Below are 20,099 nucleotides of genomic sequence, written 5' to 3'. Positions count from 1 at the left end.
CCCCCACGGGCATCCCCCCTCCTTTTATATGATCCCCCTTAATCCGTTTATAGAGGCTGGAGATTACGAGCAGCAGCCGGAGCAGGTGTTCTCATCCTGGGGTGGGTCACCCCATGGATGGGGGGCACGGTGTGTGGGTGTCACGGCGTCCCCGAGGTCGGGGTCAGGGTAATGGTAGACCCAGAGTATGGGATATGTACATACAGATGTATAGAGGGCCCTAATCCCCCCTCAAAACCCCCAGCCCACCCAGGCACCACCACCCCCACCCCCTGTCGTGCCCAGCTGTTGCAGGAGAGGAGCAGATATGAGTGTATGAGTTTGGGCAGCAGATAATCTGTAGGGAACTGGCTGCTAGAAACCCTTATTAAAAGACACCATGAAACATCCAGCTGGTGGCCCCCTGCTTGGGCAGAACTGCACTTCTGCCTCCCAGAAGCTGGGAAACCCACAGTAGGATGGGGCAGGATCACCTGCGTGTCCCTTCCCCAGAAATGAGACACAGGCCCAGCATGGCAGTGGTTCTCAGTGTCAGAGCTTTATTCCAGAACAGGGAGCATCAACAGGAGATGGAGGGGGAGATGCTGAGGGGCTGGGGGGAAGGGGTCCCCAAGCCCCAGTGGAAAGACATGGAGCTAGAGGCTCCTGTGGACAGACTGCACCAGCATCTCCAGCTGCTCGCCCAGGGCCACCTTATCTCCGTCATTGGTGATCACCCAATCAAAGGCCACTCCTTGGTCCAGGCCACACTCAGATTCAGCGTCGTCCACCCCTGGTAGCACAGAGCCCAGGGAGGCCCCAGGGATGGTCAGGATCTGTCTGTCTGTACCCTCACCACGGCCTCACCCCCCGGAGGTGGGGGCCTTGATCCAAAGCCTCTCGCTCCCACTGCCAAGGAAGGGTAGTGGAGGCAGCAGCCCTGTGCCCATTGGGCAACCCCAGTTTTGGTGTCACACTAGGCGAAGCTGCCCCTCACTTGCTCACCAGCAACAAAGACCCAGTTCCTCCTCTTCCTTGTCTCCTCAGTAGCCACCACCCGCACGGTCTGCACCACATCCCCGTAGGCGGCCCGGAACCACTCCACATCCGAGAGGCGCCGCGTGTCACTCACCACCTGCGCAGGGCTCCATCAGCGCCCATCCTCTGCCCCCAGTGCTCCCGTGCAGTGCCCAAAACTCACCCACACCGGCTGCAGCGCCCCCTGCACTGCTGCCCGGCAGAAGAAGCCGGGGTCGGCGCGGCGCTTCTCCTCGCCCCAGCAGATCATGTCCTGACGGAACCTCTCCTTGTAGGCGCTGGCGTCCAGGAGTCGCTGAAAGTCGAGACCGTGCTCCTGTGGGGAAGAGGGTTCAGTAGGCATGGCCTGGGCCAACGAGCATGGCGTGGCACGGCCACGGCTGCTGCGACACACCGTGCCTCAGCACAGCACGGTGGGACGGGATGGCTCGGCACGGCGCGGCACGCAACAGCTTGGCACGATGTGGTACAGCACGATCGTGGCATGGCACAAGTTGGCACGGCGTGTCCTGACATGGCTTGGTGTGGCGCAGCGTGGCACAGCTCAGCACGGCACGGCAAAGCATCAGATGGCACAGCACGGTGCAGCAGCTCGGCACCGCGAGGTGCGCTGTAGTACGGCATGGGCATGGCAAGGCAGAGAACAGCAAAGCACATGCCCTGGCACAACTGAGTGTGGCACGGCACGGCTCGGTGTGGCACAGCGTGAGCGTGGGACGGCACAGCACGCGGTAGGACACGGCGGTGTCCTGGCACAGCTCGGGATGGTGTGGCACTGTACGAGCCTGGGACGGCACGGCAGTGTCCTGGCACAGCTCGGCGCGGTGTGTACCTTGGCGTACTGCTCCTTGAGGGGCCCGGAGAGGCGCAGAACGGTGCAGACATCAGGGCCCAGCCTGCGGGAGAGAGGGACGCGCGACGGGTACTGGCACCGGCTCCACTCGGCCAAGTCCCGGCCTCCCTGCCCTCCGGCACCATCGCTGCGCCCGGTGCTTTCCCCGCCCACACGCCTGACCCTAGTCCCGCCCCGCCCGGTACCGGCTCCGCAGCTCCTCGGCCACGAAATCCTTCCCCGATTTCCTCTTCCCGCTCAGCAGCAGCACCGCGCGCGGCGCCGCCATCGGCGCCCGGCCCCGCCCCCTCTGACCACGCCCCCTCTGACCACGCCCCCTCTGACCCCGCCCCCCTCTGACCACGCCCCCCTCTGACCACGCCCCCTCTGACCCCGCCCGTCTCCCGGCGCCCCCTGCCGGGCAGAGCCCGCAGCGCAGCGGGGACATGGCGGGTGCTGCCCCCGGGATCCCGCACCCCCATTTCCTCCTCACACCCTCCCTTCTCCTCCGACGCTCCTTTTCCACAGCACCCTGCATTTCCCCAGCACTCTTCCCCCAACAATCCCTACTCTTCTGCACCCTGCTTTCTCCCGGCATCCATTCCCCCCTGCACCCCACGTTTTCACCTGCCCCTCACTTCCTCCAGCACTCCCCTTTCCTTTTCACTGTTCCTTCTCTAAATCCCCATTTTCCCCCAGCGTCCCCAATACCCTTTGATCTCCCCCACCTTCCCCTCCAACACACCATATTCCACTCTGCCCTGCCTTTTCATCTGCACCCCCTCTCCCCCAGCAGCCCTTCCTCCTCCCTGCACTTCTTCCTTCCCTCTCACAGCACCTTCTTTGCCCATAGCACTTCAGTCCCCTCTGCTCCCCCCTTACACCCCCTATTCCTCCTCTGAACCCCCATTCCTGCAGCCCTCTTCCCTCAGCACCCTCCCTTCCCCCCACCCCCATTTTCCCCACATCCACACAGCTCTGCCCAGCGGTGACTTTATTCACGGTGGCAGTGCAGTTATCACACAGTGCATTTGGTTCGGGATGTGGCCCTACTTGGCCCTACAGGGTGTGATGGTCACCCCCAGACCCCCGTAAACAGCACATGGGGAGCCCTTGTGTGGGGGTGCTGGCTCTACCCACGCGTGCCATGCTGCCTTGGGGCTCTCTGGCTCCACACCTTCCCGGAGGTGCTGCAAGAGAAGGGAAGGCGTGATGGGCTGCAGTAGGGGGGAATCCTTGGGGACCCCTGGCACTGCCCACCCCAGCTCACCCACTGTAGTGCCGCAGCATGTACTCCTCGAAGCCATCAACCGCCTCCTTGTTGCCCCACTCCTGCCACGCCACGTCCTCGAGCAGATCCTCCACATCATCCACAAAATCGACAAACCGCAGGCGGTCGTGGGCAAAGACACCGTCAGCTCTGAAGGCCCCATCGAGCTGCGGTGCCAGCCTCCCAAATTGTCTCCCCAAGCCCAGCTGCCCCATGAAGCTCTCCAGCAGTTGCAGGAACTGCACCTTCTGCACCGGCTCCAGCGCAGCCCCAAGCACTTCCTGGCCCTCCTTGTGGGCACAGTCAGTCACCCCAGAACAGCCCTGTGGTGCCCGGTACCGCCTGAGCCAGGGCAGCTCATGGGAATCGTGCCGGGGGTGGCTGTGAGACGGCTTCCCCCAGGCTTTGCCTGGCTTGTGTTCACGGGGGGTTCGGGGATCCTTCTTGCGGGGTTTGCCGTGCTCTCTCCTCTCCTGCTTGTGGGGGGACCCCCTGGTGCCATGCTGTTTGTGCCACCTGCTCTCCTTCTCCACTTTGAATGGCTTCTTCCAGGGTGTGGAGAAGGACCCCAAGCCCTCTGCCTCCAGCACCTGGGCCAGGTGCTGCTCCAGGGTGCTTAGTTCTTCCACAAGCCCCTTGACATCCCCAGAGCCCCGCACACGCTCCAGGGTGTCCGCTAGCTCCTGCCGCAATGAATCCAGGCTGCCGTGCCGCCCTGCCGCGGCCTTGCCGTGCCCTGGCGCGCCCGTGGCACGTGGCTGCTCTGCCTTGGGCTCCCTGGGGCTGCCTGGGGCCCCTGTGGCCTGCAGGCGCCGCAGCTCAGCCTGGGCCTCCCGCAGCGCCGTCACCTCCCGCTCCAGCGCCGCACGCAGCCGCGCGTTTTCTCTGGCCAGACTCTGCTGCTGTGCCCCGGCCGCGGCCGCCTCACCCTCGCTTTTGCGCAGCAGTGCCTGCAGATCTTCCTTGTGGGCCTGGGGCAGGGGTGGGGGGCTGTGAAAGAGGCGGCAGCAGGAGAGCAGCACGGGGATACAGCACAGAGACGTGGTACTGGGCACCAACCTGTAGCTCCGCCTGCATGAGCCGGATCTCCTGGTTCTCTTTGGCCAGCTTGTCCAAGAGTTGGCTCATGGACTGCATGCTCTGCGGGCCCCCAGCATCTGGCAGAGGGGGCTCCTGCTGGGAGTCCTGGAGGACAGGAAGGTTGGGAGCCCTGGGGGCACTGAGGACACCCTCTGCCCTCACTCAGCCCTGCTTGAGACCCCTCCTTACATTGCTGTCTATGGACAGCAGTGACTCCTGCTCCCCAGCAGCAAAGTCCCAGCTCCCCACACTCTCCACAGGGCCTACACAGGACGACATGGGTCTGAATGTCCAGGCTGCTGCAAGATGTCCCCCTGCCCAGGTGGGCCAGTTGCCTCTACTCACCATCTGCCACGTCGTAGATACCACCTGAGGAGAGGAGGGGACCGTGAGGGGGATGTCTGGACCCGACCCTGTCCCTTGGCCACTGGGATCCCCACTTACCAGTGATGATCAGCAGCCCCACAGCAACCAACGCCAAGGCACCCAGCAAGTACTTGTTCATACTGAGCCCATCGTCACCAGTGTCTGGTGTTCCCCGGTGCGAGGCAGGCGTGACAGTGAGGGGCTCAGGATGGGGCTTGCGGCCCTTCCGCCACCGCAGCCCCTCCATGTTATTGTCACTGCTGGTGCTGGACACGTCCTCTGTTGTTTGCCCTAGGGGAAGACGGGGGGGACCTCCAGGGAGGGTCTACACCTAAACACTGCCAGCACAAATTCCCCCAGGCAAGTCCCCTGTGAGGAGGGGTGTCCCCTGACCTGCTTGGGGGGTGTCAGGGCATGGTTGTGGCTCAGCCTCAGCATTCAGCTCCTCCTGCTCATCGTCCTCCAACACGCTGGGCTCTGCAGGGCCATCCAGGGCGGGCGTTGCCCACGCCCTGGAGTCCTCACATTCCTCTGGGTCCTGCAGACACAGGCACTGGCACATGGGGTATCCCTGTGTAGGGAGCAGCCCACCAGTTCCAGCTCACCCCCAGCCCCCCGGTTCTGACTCACCCCCTGCCCGCTGCCCTCAGGACACAAGGTCTGGCTGGGGAAGGTAGTGGCACCATTGGAGGTCACAGCTGGGGAGAGGCAGAGCATGGGGATGAGACAGCGGCACAGGAAGGTGACACCAGGCTTGCCCCATACCCATGGTGGCTGCCTGCCTGTGACTGTGTCCTGCGTGCCTTCATCCTCCTCCTGCGGTTCCTCATCGTCAGACCTGTGGGAGGTTGAGTCCTGCTCTGGACCCACCGTGTCAATGGGCAGACCCTAGGGGAAGGGGGTACATAGGGAGACAACTTTAGCCCCGACCTCCATGTGCCTGCAGCCCCAGGTAGGCACTGGGGGGTGTGCCAGGGGTGGGGGGTCTCCAGCTCTGGGGGGCTGCCCTAAGGGCCCCAAGGCATGGGGTGCCAGTTCTGGGATGCTGCCCTGGAGTTCTCAAGCAGCGAGGGTCTGCTCTGGGGGTCGCGAGCCCTCACCTCACTGCCCGCCAGCACCCAGCTGCTCTCTGAATCTCGGGGATCCAACTTCTCCGCCATAGGGACAGTCCGGTGCTACCTGCAAGGGGACAGACGGGCGGACGCACGGACAGCGGGACACGACCCAGCTCCCAGTACCAGCTGGATGTGACCGGGAGAGCCATGGTACCGGTGCCAGCCAGTCCCTCCAGCCTGTAGCTGGGAGGCTTTCCGGTGCACCGGCTCTGCGGCTGCACCCCCACTGACACCAGCTGCCGCCGCGGGGTATTTTTAGCCGGTGATGCGACCCAGCAGGTGGACGGGAGACTCGGGGCCTGGCGTGGGGGAACCAGAGGCCCCGGTCGGGATCCCACCGACCCACAGCAAAGCGGCAGCACCGGACGGGGGTCTCGAGCAGCTCCCGCCCCTCTCTTCTCCCCCCACCCCCCCCCCCGTCCGGGACCCAGAACCGGCCTGGGGGTGACAACCCTCAACTCTCCGCTTCCCACGGGCCTCTCCGAGCTGCGCCCGCGCCCCTCAGCCCCGTCCCGGCGGCGGTTGGGGCTGCAGAGGCAGCGCTCCCGCCGGTACCGGTACCTGCACCCGCCGCGTCCTGCCGGGAACTTTCCCCGGGGCCGCCGCCGCCGCCGCCGCCGGGCCGGGGCGCGCACGTGACGCGAGCAGCCAATCGCAGCCCGCGGCGCGGCGTCGCGAGGAGGGGGGCGGGGACAGCGGGCGCGGCCCCGCCGGTACCGAACAGCCCCCCCCCCTCCCCCCCACCCGGTACCAGACAGACACCGACACCCCCGGACAGACACCGACACGCGCGTTTAAGAGTTTTATAACGACGGTACAAAAATTTCCATTAACGATTGGCTAAAACGGACGGAGCTGGGGTGGGGAGCGGGGTACCGGGACCGTCCCGAGCACCGGAGCAGCGGGCACCGGGACTGCCCCGTGAATGTGGAAGGGGGACACCAGGAGCGCTGCACAGCCCAAGGAGGTGGCCCCTGCAAGGGTAACGTCCTAAGTGGGGGCAGCACTGTGGAGCACCAGGAAGGCTCAGCCCTCACCGAGCCGGTGCACCGGCGCCAGAGCCTTGCCCACAGCGAAGGCGTGACACCGGCACGGCCAGCACCGTCCCAGGTCCCCTGGTAGGTCCCGGTGCCAGGCAGTACCCGGTGAGCAGCCACAGCCAGCGCGTGGCAGCGGCTCTCTGGCTGGCAGGGGGGGCGACAGCTACAAAAAATGGGTGTTTGGTCCTAAACCGCTGGGGGGAAAGCTGTACAGGGCGGCTGAACGGTGGCTCAGCCGTCGTTGGCGGTCACCAGCTGTCCCATGCCCTCCCGGATGTAGACCGACTGGATCTCCTTCGTCTTGAGGCAGAAGTCGCAGGCCCAGACGGCAGAGGCCTCCGTGGTGAGCAGCCCGTAGGCATTCTCGGTCATGCCCGTGCACTCCCGGTGGAACCACTTCTGGCAGGAGGCCTCGCACAGGATGGCATCCTGGTCGTCGTTCACCTCGTTGCGGCAGGCCCCGCAGGGGTACACGAGCCCTGGCGGCGGCTGGTGCCCCGAGGTGCTGCCGGCCTTGCCGGGGGGCGGCAGGGGGAGGCTGTTGGTCTCGGGGGGTGCTGGCGCCGCGGCCGGCGCTGTTGGGGGCGAAGCCGGGCTGTGCCCCGTTGACGGTGGCGGGGGAGCCCGAGTGCTGCTCCTGGGCGAAGGTGCTGGCGGGAGGGTTCTTGCCCCCCTCTTCGCCGCTAGCGGGGAAGCTGGGATCCGCCCCAGGGAAGGGACTGGCTGTGGGGGGCAGGGGTGGCATGTTCTGCCCGGGGCGCTGCATGGGCGACTGTCCAAAGAGGTTGCTGGGCTGGCTGAAGCGCTGAGCCACTGCTGGCCCCCCGGGGGGGTTGAGGGCTGGCCCGGGTCCCATGTCCCCCCGCGGGGGCTGCCCCATAGTGGGGGACATCATGGGCCCGAAGCCCGCGACAGGCCCCTGCATGAGCTGCCCCATAGGGGGGCTGAAGTTCTGTCCAAGGGGCTGGCTGAAGGGCTGCCCGGCGAAGCTCAAGCCCCCCGGCTGCACGTAGTTTGGATTCTGGGGGGGCATGCTAAAGGCCGGGCCCATCTGCCCGGGGGCGAACGGGGGGGGCTGCCTCCGCAGGGGCTGGGGACCCCCGCCGTAACCAGGCGGCACCTGCGGCGACATCCCCCCCTGCATGCGGAAACCGCCGAAGGGGACGGGGCTGCCCAGGAAGGGGGCAGGCGCCGCGCCCACCTTGGGGGCCCCGAAATCATCCTCGAAGGGATTGGAAGCCACCAGGTGGTCCACCATGGGAGTGGGCGGCGGGGCGAACTCCGAGAGGTGCGAATAGGCAGGGCCCTGCGGGGAGAAGGTGGCGGTCAGGGTTGCTGCGCCGCGTCCCCGGGCCCCGCGCCGCCCCGAGCCCGGCCCTACCTGCGTGTTGGACTTGCGCCGCTTCTTCTCGGGGCTCTTCATCTGCAGCCCTGCGGGGACAAGCGAGGCCGCGTCAGCGGAGCCGGGGCGACCCCCACCCGCTCACCCACCCACCCACCCACCCACCCACCCAACCCGCTCCCGCCGTCCCGGTCCACCAGCGCTCACCTGCCTTGCCCTGCTTCCGGCCGGGCCCGCCGGCGGCAGCGCTGCCCGCGGGGTGCGGGGGCCCCGGCGGGGCCGGCGGGGCCGGGACCGCTCCCTCCAGCTTCTCTGCGTGCGGGGCCGCCATAGCCCTCAGAGCGCGCGCGCCGCCGCCATGGCCCGACCGGAACCGGAAGCCAGGCGAGCCCAAGCACGCGAGACGCGTCAATCACCGCAGGCTCCCCGCCCCACCCGCCAGTCGGACCAAACCAAGTGCGGCGCGACGGAAGGGGGGGGGGGGGCGGGCAGACGGGACAAACCACGTCCCGCCGCCCGCAGGGGAGGAACCACCCGCCCACAGCGACCCCTTCCAGCTGACACCAGGCAGGGCCTAGAGAAATACCAACTTTAATACAACCGCCAGTTCCTTTGGTATAGCGGGGCAGGGGCCTGGGGCTGCGCTTTGGCTTGGGGGGAGTTACACTGTGCATGCAGGAAAGGAGGGGGGGGGTCCTCCCGCCAACCCTCCCCCCCCAACCCGGGGCTGCCAGAGTTGCCCTTGCCCAGCCGGGACGGGCAGGGAAGGGAGGAAGGGGACAGTGGTGGCACCGTCCCGGAGCACAAGCATGTCACGGATGGGGTACGGGGTGCTGGGAGCACGGGGGAGGCTCTGTAACCAGCCCCTGCCCTTGCATAAGAGTGTGGGACCTGCGGGGTCAAGGCACAGAGTTAACACGTAAAGTGATCCGGTACGGTCGAGGGCCTCGTGCTTTGGGGAGCGGAGCCCCCCCATGGGCCCCCTCGTTGGCCCAGGGGCCAGAGATAAGGACAGGCTGCCTCTGGCTCAGGGGGGCTCAGCCCTGCCAGTCCTGAGCCCGTGCTGGTGAGCACAAGAGTGGCTGTGGCACAGCAGCAGGGCTGGGTTTTGGTAGGAGCTGAGCTGCTCTGCAAAGGCTGGAGCTGGAGGGGCGTGGGCTTTGCAAGAACAGTTCCCTACCCAGCAGGCACTCACAGCCTGAGCCCCCCATGGCCACCAGCTCCATGCGGTGAAAGGAGAGAGGCCCTGTCCTCAGCCAAGTCCACGCTCAGTCCTGGGTGGAGCACCTGGAAGAGTCTGAGGGCTCCCTGGGGCATGGAACACGGCCACAGGGCTGCGCATTGGGGGAGCCGTGCACTGGGGTCCCCGGGCGCTCACAGTCTCCTCTCCACTGGCTGCTGCAGGCACATCTCACTGCCGGCCGAGATGATAGGCAGGTGATTGTCCATGTGGTAGCTGATGAGGTGGCTGACGCTCTCGAAGCGATGATCTTTTGTCCTCACCTGGGGGGCCAGAAAAGGGGTGCTCAGGAGGCTGTCAGGGCCCACGTGAGGCCAGAGCTACCAGCCTGCATGGCACGGGCTGGGCACAGATCTGGGGCTGCAGTCTCAAACCCATGCTCTGCCATCCCCAAAGCCAGCCCAGAGTTGTCCCCTGACAAGCAGTGCAGGACCTCAATGCTCTGGTGGCTCTTGTAACCCCTAGGACCCCCCCTCCCCACGCTGTCCCAGGCTCCATCCCCGGGGTCCCTACGTGGACTCACCACTCCCTCAGGATCGACGAGCAGCAGATGCTTGGGCTGCCCACCCTGCAAGCCAGTCAGCACATACTGGCCAGGGGTGGTGGTGCTCTCCCGCACCAGAAAGTCTCCGTTCACCTTCAGCAGCTTCTCAGCCTCCTTGCGGTTCATCTTCCCATGGTACCAGGGTTCCCGCCTCAGCTGCTCCTCCATGGAGGCCACCACCTGGGCGGGGGGCAGCCCCACAGGCACAGATGGGGGCACACGCAGGGCATCTTCAAAGGGCTCTGCAAGGACACAGGAGCAGGGGGACCATGACCAAGCCCACAGCCACCCTGGGCGCCCTGGCTGCAGCCACTGTTTACTCACTCATGTCGAAGAGGTCCCTCTGTGTGCTGCCGTTGGCCGTGGCGGGGGTGCCAGAGGCTGAAGCTTGCCGTGTCTTGTCTATGTTCTGCACGTTGACGTACGACGGGTCATCAAAGAGGTCCGTGCGGCCAGGCGTGCCCGCTGGAGCTGGGTATTTCTCTCTCCCTGCTGCCAGGAGCGCTGTGGTCAGCAGGGCTTCAGCCCACCTTGGCCCCTCACCAGTGCCCACCAGCAGTGGGGTCCATGGAAGAGGATGGAGACACCCATCACGTTACCTTGGGCTGGAGCGTGCTGCTTCTGGGGGTCATACTCCCCACCGGACGACTGGCCGACAGGCTGCAGGGAGAGGCAGTGATGAGCCCTCATCCCCTTTCCTGCTCATCCCCCTTCCTGCTCCCCCACACCCCAGACACTGGGGAGACAAAAATCACCTCCAGCAGAACCCGTGGCCCAGTCAGGGTCCCTACATCTCCCTTATAAGATGGTGCCTCCCCAAGAGGACATGCCCAGAACCTCACCAGTGTGGCACCCAAGTGATTTGGGCTCTGAGCAGTCCCATCCTGCAGCCGCATGTCCACGACCCCCCCAATGGGAGGTTCCTTGCCGGGGAAGTCGTTGTAGTACTGGTGATCTGGGGCTGGTTCCTCCTCTTCTTCATCCCAGGCAGAGCCATCAAACCCTGCCATCCTGGGAGAGCACAGCACAGACAAGCCTGTGACGGCAGCCCTCTCCAAAACCGCCTTCCTCCTTGACACACCACCCTGCTCTGACCTGTCGTGGGGGGTCACCAGCTTTGGAGGGTTCTTCAGGTACTGCTTGAAGCGCAGCTCGAAGGCCTGCCCGATGGTGCTGATCACATCCTGTGCCAAGCCTTCAGGACACTCCAGGATATGGCAGGCTGGGTAGAAAATGGTGGGGTGGGATTGTGGAACTCCAGCACCGAGGTTCTCCACCCCAGAGCCTGCCCTGTACACCCCAGAGCTTTCTTAGGGGTCATCCAGTTCCCCCCGCTACGCTGAGCTGATTCTGAACACCTCCAAAGTGGGGCTTTGGCATCGAGGACCCTTGCAGCACCCTCACCTCTCTGATTGACGGGGTCTTTGGCAACATAGGCGACATACTCGGCCGTGTCCTGTGGGTGAGACAGCAGCAGTGAGACAGGGCTGCTGGGCCCCAGAGCTGGGCAGGGGGCAGGAGAGGCCCCCACACAGGGCACGATGGGGACCCTGCCGGGTACTCACCGGGTCTCCCCCTGATGCAAAGGATATAGACTGCATGTGGTGGTTGGCAATGATCTGCAAGGTGGAGAGCTTGTTGGACACAGGCAGGAATTTCTTGTCACCCACCCAGGGGTGGCACATCCCGCTCCTCCCAGGGCTGACCCGCCATGGGGGCTCAAAATCCTCCAGAGCCCTGGATATGAGCCACAGACCCACCAGGAAAAGGACTGGGACATCACCGGGAGTGGGGTCAAAACCAGGAGATCTGGCCCCAGGCAAGGGGACTTGGAGAGATCCCACAAAGCACGTGGGATATTCCTCCCACCTCTTCAGCCCCAGGGACCGCAGGGAGGTGAGCACTCATCTCACAGCCCATCCACACATTCCCTGGGGAGGCCGGGGGCATCCCCTGCCCCAGCAAGATCTGGGGTGAGGTACATGAGGATTCCTGCTTGCCCAAAGCTAACCCAGCCCCTCCCCATTTCTCACCTGCTTGCAGTCTGAGGCCATGAGGTTGAGGCTGCTGGTGGAGATGGTCAGGGTGATGGGCATGCCTGCAAACTTCAGGTTGCTCTTGCCCAGGATGGAGTTCAGGGAACGGCTGCAGGGCTAGGGGCAAATGGTAGCGTAGAGAAGGGGCTCCCCAGACCAGACAGCCCAGCAGCAGGAGGACAGGACACATCCCACTGCTTCCACAGCAGAGATGGGCACCTTGTCCTCACCAGCAGCCCTGGCCCAAGCCTCAGCTGGGAGATCAGAGCCCTGGGCTGACCAGCACAGCACTGCCAGCTGCGCTGGGATCTGGTCCTTGGCCCTGTTCCCAAACCAGCTACAAACGCTCCCCCAGCAGCTTCCCAGGCAGGCCTCACCTTCCTCCTCCTCACAGCTCCCTTGGCACCAGGCACAGCCTCACATACCAGCCCAATGGCCTCCCTGCAGGAAGTGCAGTGAAATGTCAGTTCCCACAGTGCCTGCCTTGCCCCAAGACCCTCCCAACCACGGCATAGTCAGGATAGTGGGGACACAGGGATCAGCACAGGAGAGTCAGGGTGACAAAGTGGAAGCTCTCAGGCAGTGCCAGCTGGGGCTCTTTGGGTGGGCGAAGTGCACTGGAATTAGTATTTGATGGCCTGCAGCTGCCCCTGGCCCCCACTGAAAGCCTCACATGCTACCAGGGGCTTGCCTAGGGCTCAGACAACTTCCTCAGCCCTCCCCAAAAGGAGCAGCCCCTGGCGAGAGGCAGAGCTCACCTGGTCACCTGTGTCCTGGTGCTGAAATCCAGAGCCCTCATGGACTGGAGCACTTCCACACAGCCCATGTACTGTGCAAGAGAGCAAGGTGAGCTTGGCCAGCCATGGAGTTTGTCCCCCATGCAGCCATGGAGAGGGCTGGGGCCTCAAGCACCCCAGCTCTGCAGCAGTAACTTCCCTGGGAATCCCACTGCTCATTGCCCTGCCCTGTCCCCCACCCCTCCCCAAAGAGCATGGTGCATCCTACCACCAGGAAATCCCCAAATCCCCACAGTGACCCTTCCCACACCTCCCCAGTCCCCAGCACTCACCCGGACATGGTAGGAGACCCCAGAGCCCATGACCTTGTCATCCGGATGCAGCCAGCCACGGGTGGGCTTATTGACAAAGCTGCCGTGGCGGGTCCACTCATCACCCCCCAGCTGGCCACCTTCCACCCGCGTCTTCTTCCCACAGCTCAGCTTGTTCATATCCTGGGAACAGACAGTGACAGGTCTCACTGAGCCGGGGCTGGCAGCACCCTCTGGCACTAGTGCTGGCATCCCGGGGCGACCAGGCTCCCCTGGGCTGCTGCCGGCTGAAGAGCCCCGCAAGCTGAGCAAGTTGGCGGGATTGGAGAGCTTCAGGTTGGCCATTTTGGGGAAGAAGGAGCAGAGGGTGGTAGGGCTCTCCTCCAGCTCAGGCGAGAGCTCGCCGAGAGGTGCAGCGTGGCTGAGGGAGGAGGACAGGGAACCAGGCAGAGACTGCATGCTTGCAAGGGACTCCACTGGGGAGGGCAGGACTCCCAGGCCCGCCACAGCCTCCTCCGGAGAGGAGACGGACTCGTTCCGCAGGTGGCTGTATTTGCTCTTTTGCAGTAGATCCATGCTGGAGACAGGTGAGAAGGGCCACAGCCGCCCTGTCCAAAGTGGCAGTAGGGTGGATGCAGCCAGCTGGGCCTCACAGGGGCCCCACAAAGAGTCCGAGTGCCTGCAGCCACCGGGAAGCTGCCCCCAAGCAGAAGCCTCGGCTGAACTCTGCGCTAGATCCACGCCAGCCCGACATGGCTGGCAGGGAGAGCTGGGCCTGGGATGGCAGCGGCAGGTCCAGGGGGCTGCCCAGCACTGTGCAGGCACAGCCGATCAATCGTGATCGGCGTCAGCAAGGATGTGCAGATCCGTTTAGACTGAGAGCAACGCGCTACAGCAGGGAGGAAACGGGGCCGCAGCGACACCCTGGGGAGCTGCTGGCTCAGGGAACGGAGCTCAGAATGCTCTGGCCCAGCCTGGAGGTCCTCAAGCCCCTTGCCACTTCAACACCGGGCCAGCAACAAAACCCATTGTCTTCATCCAGGACCAGATCCAGCTCCCTCTGCCCTGCTGCTGGGTTCAGCACAGCCACCCTCCGCCCCACAGCTCACTCCAGCCCCTGTGCCACTGGCCGCTAAGAGAAAATCAAAAGCATGAATATTTAAAGCCCGGAGATGAGGCAGACACAGAACGCATCCAAGCCCATCCCAGCCCTGCTCCGAGCACTGTCCAGGAGGGAACAAGGTCCTTCTGTGGCAGCCAGCGCCACGCAGCCCACGTGCCGGCGGGGAGCAGCTGCTGTTGGCTTGCCGGGCTCTGCCGGGAGGGAGCAGCGATGCTGAGATGACACCGGTGCTCTCGCAGCTTCCTGGAATACAGGGACATGCAGTCCTTTGAGAGCACAGATCTTGCCTGGAGGGCTGGTGGGAGAAAGAGGAGGACGGCCAGGAGCAGGATACAGGTAGGCTGTGCGCTGGGCAAGGCAGGGCTCAGCACAAACCCCCAGTCGTGGTGGGGAGCCTGTGGGAGAGGCTGCAGCTAATTGCTGCTGCTTCCCGCATCCCAGCTGTTCCTCCCGGGAGAAGAGATGAAGGGGATGCGGCTGATCGGAAGAGCTGTGCTGACTCACAGGCGGCGGGGCAGGCTCTGCCCGCGGCGCGGGCTGCGCTGGGGCTGGGGCGCAACGCAGGAGGGGCTCCCGGCGAGGGGTGGGGACGCGGCGCTTATCTGGAGCAGAAAAATCAAGGTCACGGGCGGAGCTAGCGGGAGCGGGGCGGCAAAAACGTGCCGGGGGCAAAGTTTGCCCCTCCAGCCTCGGGGAGCTGTGTGAAACTCCCACCTGTGGATCAGGGGGCTCAGGGGCAGGTGTCCCCTGTCCCCCTTTCCTCGACGCATTTGCATGCAGCAGGAACTTGGGCCAGCCCGACTGTGCTGCCCTCCACAGCCCTGGTCCCACTGAGGGACAAGAGCTCTCCCCCCTTTACCACCTATAGGATGAGGCAAGGAGTTCAGACAGAACCCAACCCCTGACGCATCACGAGCCAGACCCTTACCAACCACCAGGTGCCCTGTCCACCAAACCAAAACTGGGTAAACCCAGGCCAAGGAAAAGGCTCTCCCTGCTTGGAGCACTGCTTGGCACTGGCAGCTGCCTGCCCCACTTCACAAAACCTGGCACACTGCCGTGGGGACAGGGAAAGGAAAGCCAGAACAGAGCTGGAAATTGCCACCTACGTGACGCGAGTGGGCCAGTCACTGAAGCATCTCCGTGGCCATGCACACTAGCTCTGTGAAGGCCAGCCCCCCCAGCTCAGCCGTGGTGGTCCCACAGGCAGAGAGCCTGTGCTGGCTGTTCCACAAAGTGCTTGTCCCCTCCAGGGGCCCCCGGCTGTTCAGTGCTGTGACCTTCCTGTGGCCGCAGCACCACTCCTCTAAAGAAAAGCAGGAAGCCCGGAGCCAGGAAGTTGCTGGCCCGGTGAGGGGCCGGTGCAGCCCTGTTGCCAGGGGAGTCTGGCTGGGCAGCATCAAGTGGCCGTGGAGCAGTGGGGTTTGCCCGTGACGGACTGGCCACCAGTTGATGTGGGCCTGGGTTTGCCTGGCATGGCAGCTGTGTGAGCCCTGATGCTCCCCCAGGATAAGAGCAGGACGGAATTGCAAGGGGGCAGGAGTGTCTCCTCGGCCCCAGGGCTTGGAGCAGCCGTCACCTACAGGCAGCAAAGGGCTGATAAGCCTTCCAGCTGAAGCTCCTGCTCAGACACATCTCTGCTTTTATAAGCTAGAGTAATTCCTGATTTTCTCAGAACCTTCGAGGCCAGTCTGCCCACATCACTCAACAGCCTGTTACAAGATGCATTGCAGCTCCCAGCCCTTCGAGACCACAGGTGCTACCATCGCAGCCCCCTCAACCCCAGAGTCCACCCCAGGGCATCAGAGCTCCCTCCCAGTGGGCTCTGAGTGCAAAAGGCAAAGCTGGAAATGTGCAGAGGCGCAGAACACCAGCCCTGCCTGAACAGGCAGTCCCAAGCCCCATCCCACAGGCTGCAGCCCTTCCCCTTGCCAGGCAGATGCCAGGAGCTCCTGCCCCTGCAGCAGAGGATGAGCAGAGCAGCTGGAACAACTGCCCCCAAGGAGCTCTGGGGACATGTCCTGGCCCATGTGCTGCTCCATGTGCCTTGCCACCACAGAAAGACAATGGATCGTGAGAAACAGAGGGACGTGGACTACTTTCAGGCACCTGAGACTGGGACTTCACACATCAGCTGGGGCAAGGAAGAGAAGAAGAGTGGGGATGCTCAGGTCTCCACTACCAACATCCTCCCAGGAAGAAAAACCTGGGAGCTGAGTCAGAGGCCTGGAACATACCAGTGGTTTGGCAAGAAATTGCAGCAAGGTGCAGATGGCCACACATACAGACCTCGCCCTGGGCAGGAGACCCCCTCTGCCCAACTGCAGCCAATGCTGAACCTCTGAGGCAGGGGTGAAGCAAAGGAGAACACTCAAATCCAGCCAACAGCTGATTTTCCCCCCACACATCACAGCAGCATCGAACATTTATGCATTCCTGCACGCAACCTCTCCTTCGTTCTGAAGAGGGGGTTAGGAGATACCAGTGGAGATCTGGGGAAGAGGCTGGAGACCTCCCAGAAGGCAGAGGAGGCAGGCAGGGTCCACCACCGAAGCCACTTAGCCCTCCACCGAAGTCCTTACCACATACTCCATCGCCGGCGGAGGGCAGGGCAGGCCCCGGGCAGGGAGCAGAGACACACAGCCCCTCTCGTCTGGCACTCCGACCTGCGGTTCGGGGACAAACAGGGAGTTAGCCAGCCCTGTCCCAGCCCGCTGAGGTGGGTGGGGGCCACGGTGCCAAGAGGCAGACCCTGCTCCTCCATGCTGTCCACAGGTGGATGGGGCTGTGGCTGCCGTGCAACATGCTGCTGGCACAAAGAGTAAGAGAAACCTGGAAGCTGCCTTCTTCCCATTGGAAATAAGATGGAAATGGGATGCGCCGGGACAGGAAGAGGAGGCTGAGCCCTGCTTGGGCTCTGCCCACACTGGCAAATGGTATCGGGGGCCTAGAGTCACCCTGTGACCCAAGAAAAGTGCTGGAGCCGGTCCCTGCCCGGCCCAAAAACCAGTACTGGAAAACCACACGCAAGGAGGGAGAGCAAAAGCAACCAGAGGGGCAGAGCTGCCCCCTCCTCCACCCCTTCAGCTGGCACCCTGATGCAAAATTATACACCGAGCCCCCAGGGCTGCGTCCCTTCCTCCCAAGGGAACCGGTGAAGACAGGAGTCATGGAAAGACTCTGCAAGGGGTGAGCAATGAATTGCGGTGAAAAATCAAGACACGCATTTTACCTAAATCTAAATAGATTTCTACTTTGGTAAATTTTTACTCTGTCTCAGCTGGCAGAGGCAGGAAGCTCTGTGAGGGGAAAACAAGGCAAGCAAAGCACTCTTCTCACTGCCACTGCCCAGCTGAGGCAGTCAAGGCCAGGCCGGTGGAGCAGTGCAGGGCAGCAGACATGATTTACTGCTTGGCAGCAATTGTTCCTTTATCTGCAGCCTGTGCCAGCTGTCGCCAGTAGCTTGGAAGGCGGCAAGATAAGGAGTGCTATGCTTGGCCATGGCAGTGGAGATTGACCCCTGCAGCACCACGGCACCGCCGAGCAGAGGTGGCGACCACATCCTTTGGACATCAGGCACCGAGGCTGGTGGCAGGGAAGGAGTATCATCACCCAGAGCCAGGGTGCTCAGCCTTACCACAGCCCATTAGTGTCCCTCCCGAGGAAGGAACACTGCTCCCGAAGATAGAACACTGCTCACTTGCCTTGCCCCAGCCAAGGCATTCCCCCACCAAAGCAGGGGGATCTTCAAGCCCTCCTTGGCCGAGAGGAAATGGCATCTTCAGCCCCTCTGTTACAGGCTGACACCAGGGCAGCCCTGGCAAGCACCAAAAAGCAGTGCCCTTTGCCCACAGACTTCTGCAGCGCCAACGTGGCAAGCAGGGCCCAGGTCACATTCCCTTGGAAGCTGTGTCCATGGTCTATAATCTGTGTGGGTGACCCCATTTAAGAGATTCAAGGGGAGAAGCAAGAACAGATGGACACAACACACTGCTGGAGAGCACACACACACATCTCCAAGACGGAGCAGCTACCCCTGTCCACAACAGCTGGGTAGGCTCCAGGTACTCACTGCTGCCTTACTCTGAAGCACAGACGGCGGGAGGGCAGACCCCAGCACCGCAGAGGCCGAGGAACCCTCCAAACCCCGTCCCTGCTGGAGGTCGTGCCAGTCTTGGGGCTCGGGATTCTCCCTAGACCCTGCAGCACACCTCTACAGCCGGTGTCCTTCCCGTGTCTCGCACCGGCACGGGGTGGGGCAACGCAAGCCTGGAGCCCCAGGCACACACAGCCGGCCGCCACGTCGCGTGGGTCACCCCAGGATCTCCGCACAGCACGGCACCGGCTCCTCCAACCCCCGTCGGGCGGCACACAGGAGGGTCCGGGCCTGCCCCGCGGCCAGGCTCCCTCACGCGGGGCAAACGAGGCAGCCGGGGAAGGGCGGCACGGCCCTCACAGCACGGGGAGCGGCGGCGTCTCGGGGGCGGCTGCGGCAGAAACCCCCACCCGTTCCGCGGAAAGCGGCGGCGAGCGAGCGAGCGAGCGATGCGGCCTCAGTCCGGCGACACCGGGGCCGCGGGGGCGCGGCCGGGGCCTGGCCTTGAATCCCGGGCCCTGCGCGGGTGTCCCCCCCTCCTCCTCCTCCTCCTCCTCCTCCTCCGTCCGCGCGCGCCCTCACCGCCCCGGCCGGCGCGCGCTCACCGGGCACCATCGGTCACGCGCGGGCCTCGCGCCGCTCTCCGCCGCTCCCGCGCGCGCCGCGCCCCCCGCCCCCGCCGCCACTCACTTCCGGCCCGCGCCCCTCCGGCGTGGCCCCGCCGCGCCCGCGTCACGTGACACCCCCCCCCCCACACACACACACACACGCGCCAGCCAATCGCGGGCCGCGCCCGGCCCGCGGGTAAGCGGCGCCGCGGCCCCGCCGCGTCGCGCGCGCGCCGGCCAATGGGCAGCCGCGCCGCCCCTCCTCGCCCCGCCCCCGGGGCGGCGCCGGCCAATGAGCGCGCGAGGCGGCGGTGTTTGAAAGTGCCGCGGGGGGCGGGGGGGGGGGGGGCGCCAACGGCCGCCGAGGGAGGGCACGGCGGGCCTGTCATGGCGCACAAGCAGATCTACTACTCGGACAAGTACGACGATGAGGAGTTTGAGTACCGGTACGGAGCGGGATAGCGGTCCCGGTAACGCCTGCTCGATAAGGGTGCAGGGGTCTCGGTTGAGGTTTGCTGGGGTGATGGAGGGAGATGCCTCGGTAGCGTAGAGCGGCGGGGTGGAGAGGCTGTTAAGGGCTCGCGAGTGGGAGGGGAGGGAGTGGTGGGCGAGTCGTGGCTCCCCAGTGAAGCGAGAGGGGAACTGTCCCGGTATCACGGGGGGATCCCGGTGAGGGTTCTGCATCGGGTCACGGCGCAGCTCGCCGGTAGGGAATCTCCGTCCTGGGCAGTGAGGGGCTGTCGGGGGGTGCCCCGGTGTTGACTGAGAGCTGCGGGGCTGCAGGCACGTGATGCTGCCCAAGGACATCGCCAAGCTGGTGCCCAAGACCCACCTGCTGTCGGAGTCGGAGTGGCGGAACCTGGGCGTGCAGCAGAGCCAGGGCTGGGTCCACTACATGATCCACGAGCCAGGTGAGCGCCGCGGGGCAGCGGGTGGTGCCCAGGGGGCCCGGTCTGAACCCCTCTCTTGCCCCGCAGAGCCCCACATCCTGCTCTTCCGACGGCCACTGCCGAAGAAGCCGGAAAAGTGAGTGGCCCCTGGCCTGCTGAAGCTCTCAGTCCTTCCACGTTGAGACAACACCTTCCTCCTCCTTCTCCTCGGCATTTCTCGGGCGCTTCACCCCGTGACCCTCGACGCTGCCTGCGCGTCGTTTTGGCGGCTCGGCCCTGGTTCCGGGAGCCCTTCCCGTTGCGATGCCTCCAAAGTTTCAATAAAGTGATGTTTGGGAGCTGTCTGTCTGCAGTGCCGGTGGGTGGAGGGCGAAAGCATCCCGGTGCCGAGGGGGTCTTGGGGGGGGGAGGGGGAGAGCCTCCCCGCGCCCACCGGAGACGGGGCCGCACAT

General features: G+C 64.5%; 5 protein-coding genes across 12 annotated transcripts; 1 reads left to right on the top strand and 4 right to left on the bottom strand.

Annotated features, from left to right (window-relative positions):
* Positions 1-516: 516 nt before the first annotated feature.
* PMVK (phosphomevalonate kinase) lies at positions 517-2,157 on the bottom strand. Its single transcript, XM_068174733.1, has 5 exons — positions 2,056-2,157; positions 1,850-1,913; positions 1,181-1,333; positions 985-1,114; positions 517-772 (listed from the first exon to the last, which is right to left on the bottom strand). The coding sequence occupies exons 1-5, from the start codon at positions 2,136-2,138 to the stop codon at positions 636-638; spliced, it is 567 nt and encodes a 188-aa protein (XP_068030834.1). The 5' UTR covers positions 2,139-2,157; the 3' UTR covers positions 517-635.
* An 824-nt stretch (positions 2,158-2,981) lies between these two features.
* Positions 2,982-6,055, bottom strand: PBXIP1 (PBX homeobox interacting protein 1). Its single transcript, XM_068174717.1, has 9 exons — positions 5,666-6,055; positions 5,196-5,453; positions 4,959-5,118; positions 4,644-4,856; positions 4,545-4,568; positions 4,389-4,462; positions 4,179-4,304; positions 3,120-4,090; positions 2,982-3,039 (listed from the first exon to the last, which is right to left on the bottom strand). The coding sequence occupies exons 1-9, from the start codon at positions 5,723-5,725 to the stop codon at positions 2,982-2,984; spliced, it is 1,944 nt and encodes a 647-aa protein (XP_068030818.1). The 5' UTR covers positions 5,726-6,055.
* A 414-nt stretch (positions 6,056-6,469) lies between these two features.
* On the bottom strand, positions 6,470-8,449 carry PYGO2 (pygopus family PHD finger 2). Its single transcript, XM_068174730.1, is given in 4 exon segments — positions 6,470-7,272; positions 7,274-8,026; positions 8,102-8,151; positions 8,270-8,449. Coding segments are annotated over 4 exon segments (1,248 nt in total). The 5' UTR covers positions 8,394-8,449; the 3' UTR covers positions 6,470-6,951.
* Positions 8,450-8,764: 315 nt separating this feature from the next.
* On the bottom strand, positions 8,765-18,880 carry SHC1 (SHC adaptor protein 1). 7 transcript variants are annotated; one of them, XM_068174721.1, is made up of 14 exons: positions 18,755-18,819; positions 16,636-16,719; positions 12,952-13,113; positions 12,641-12,711; positions 12,260-12,323; positions 11,880-11,999; positions 11,412-11,465; positions 11,251-11,302; positions 10,942-11,068; positions 10,689-10,857; positions 10,446-10,506; positions 10,171-10,350; positions 9,826-10,088; positions 8,766-9,565 (listed from the first exon to the last, which is right to left on the bottom strand). In XM_068174721.1, exons 2-14 carry the CDS (start codon positions 16,645-16,647, stop codon positions 9,437-9,439), a joined length of 1,464 nt encoding a protein of 487 aa, XP_068030822.1. In that variant the 5' UTR covers positions 16,648-16,719; positions 18,755-18,819; the 3' UTR covers positions 8,766-9,436. The 7 variants fall into 7 exon arrangements, with proteins under 7 accessions (XP_068030819.1, XP_068030820.1, XP_068030821.1 ...); XM_068174724.1 differs by having other exon boundaries at positions 10,171-10,335; XM_068174725.1 differs by having other exon boundaries at positions 8,767-9,565; positions 10,171-10,338; positions 18,755-18,809.
* Positions 18,881-19,047: 167 nt separating this feature from the next.
* On the top strand, positions 19,048-19,985 carry CKS1B (CDC28 protein kinase regulatory subunit 1B). 2 transcript variants are annotated; one of them, XM_068174735.1, is made up of 3 exons: positions 19,048-19,203; positions 19,541-19,668; positions 19,735-19,985. In XM_068174735.1, exons 1-3 carry the CDS (start codon positions 19,145-19,147, stop codon positions 19,785-19,787), a joined length of 240 nt encoding a protein of 79 aa, XP_068030836.1. In that variant the 5' UTR covers positions 19,048-19,144; the 3' UTR covers positions 19,788-19,985. The 2 variants fall into 2 exon arrangements, with proteins under 2 accessions (XP_068030836.1, XP_068030835.1); XM_068174734.1 differs by having other exon boundaries at positions 19,541-19,985.
* Positions 19,986-20,099: the final 114 nt, after the last annotated feature.

This window comes from Anomalospiza imberbis, chromosome 29 (genome assembly GCF_031753505.1).
Source record: "Anomalospiza imberbis isolate Cuckoo-Finch-1a 21T00152 chromosome 29, ASM3175350v1, whole genome shotgun sequence".
In the NCBI taxonomy this organism is placed as follows: domain Eukaryota; kingdom Metazoa; phylum Chordata; class Aves; order Passeriformes; family Viduidae; genus Anomalospiza; species Anomalospiza imberbis.
The sequence above is the reverse complement of the archived record's forward strand: the minus strand, read 5'-3'. Positions and strand labels throughout refer to the sequence as shown.

Excerpts from the sequence above, each read along its gene's own strand:
- CKS1B (XM_068174734.1), top strand. The coding sequence starts at position 19,145 with ATGGCGCACAAGCAGATCTACTACTCGGACAAGTACGACGATGAGGAG. Across the intron at positions 19,204-19,540 it reads GATGAGGAGTTTGAGTACCG|GCACGTGATGCTGCCCAAGG; the intron begins GTACGGAGCGGG and ends GCGGGGCTGCAG.
- PBXIP1 (XM_068174717.1), bottom strand. The coding sequence starts at position 5,725 with ATGGCGGAGAAGTTGGATCCCCGAGATTCAGAGAGCAGCTGGGTGCTG. Across the intron at positions 5,454-5,665 it reads GGGTGCTGGCGGGCAGTGAG|GGTCTGCCCATTGACACGGT; the intron begins GTGAGGGCTCGC and ends CCCTTCCCCTAG. Across the intron at positions 4,091-4,178 it reads TCATGCAGGCGGAGCTACAG|GCCCACAAGGAAGATCTGCA; the intron begins GTTGGTGCCCAG and ends CCCCTGCCCCAG.
- SHC1 (XM_068174718.1), bottom strand. The coding sequence starts at position 13,506 with ATGGATCTACTGCAAAAGAGCAAATACAGCCACCTGCGGAACGAGTCC. Across the intron at positions 12,712-12,951 it reads GGGTCTCCTACCATGTCCGG|TACATGGGCTGTGTGGAAGT; the intron begins GTGAGTGCTGGG and ends TCTCTTGCACAG. Across the intron at positions 9,566-9,825 it reads TCGTCGATCCTGAGGGAGTG|GTGAGGACAAAAGATCATCG; the intron begins GTGAGTCCACGT and ends CTGGCCCCCCAG.
- PMVK (XM_068174733.1), bottom strand. The coding sequence starts at position 2,138 with ATGGCGGCGCCGCGCGCGGTGCTGCTGCTGAGCGGGAAGAGGAAATCG. Across the intron at positions 1,914-2,055 it reads GCCGAGGAGCTGCGGAGCCG|GCTGGGCCCTGATGTCTGCA; the intron begins GTACCGGGCGGG and ends TCTCTCCCGCAG. Across the intron at positions 1,334-1,849 it reads TCAAGGAGCAGTACGCCAAG|GAGCACGGTCTCGACTTTCA; the intron begins GTACACACCGCG and ends TCTTCCCCACAG.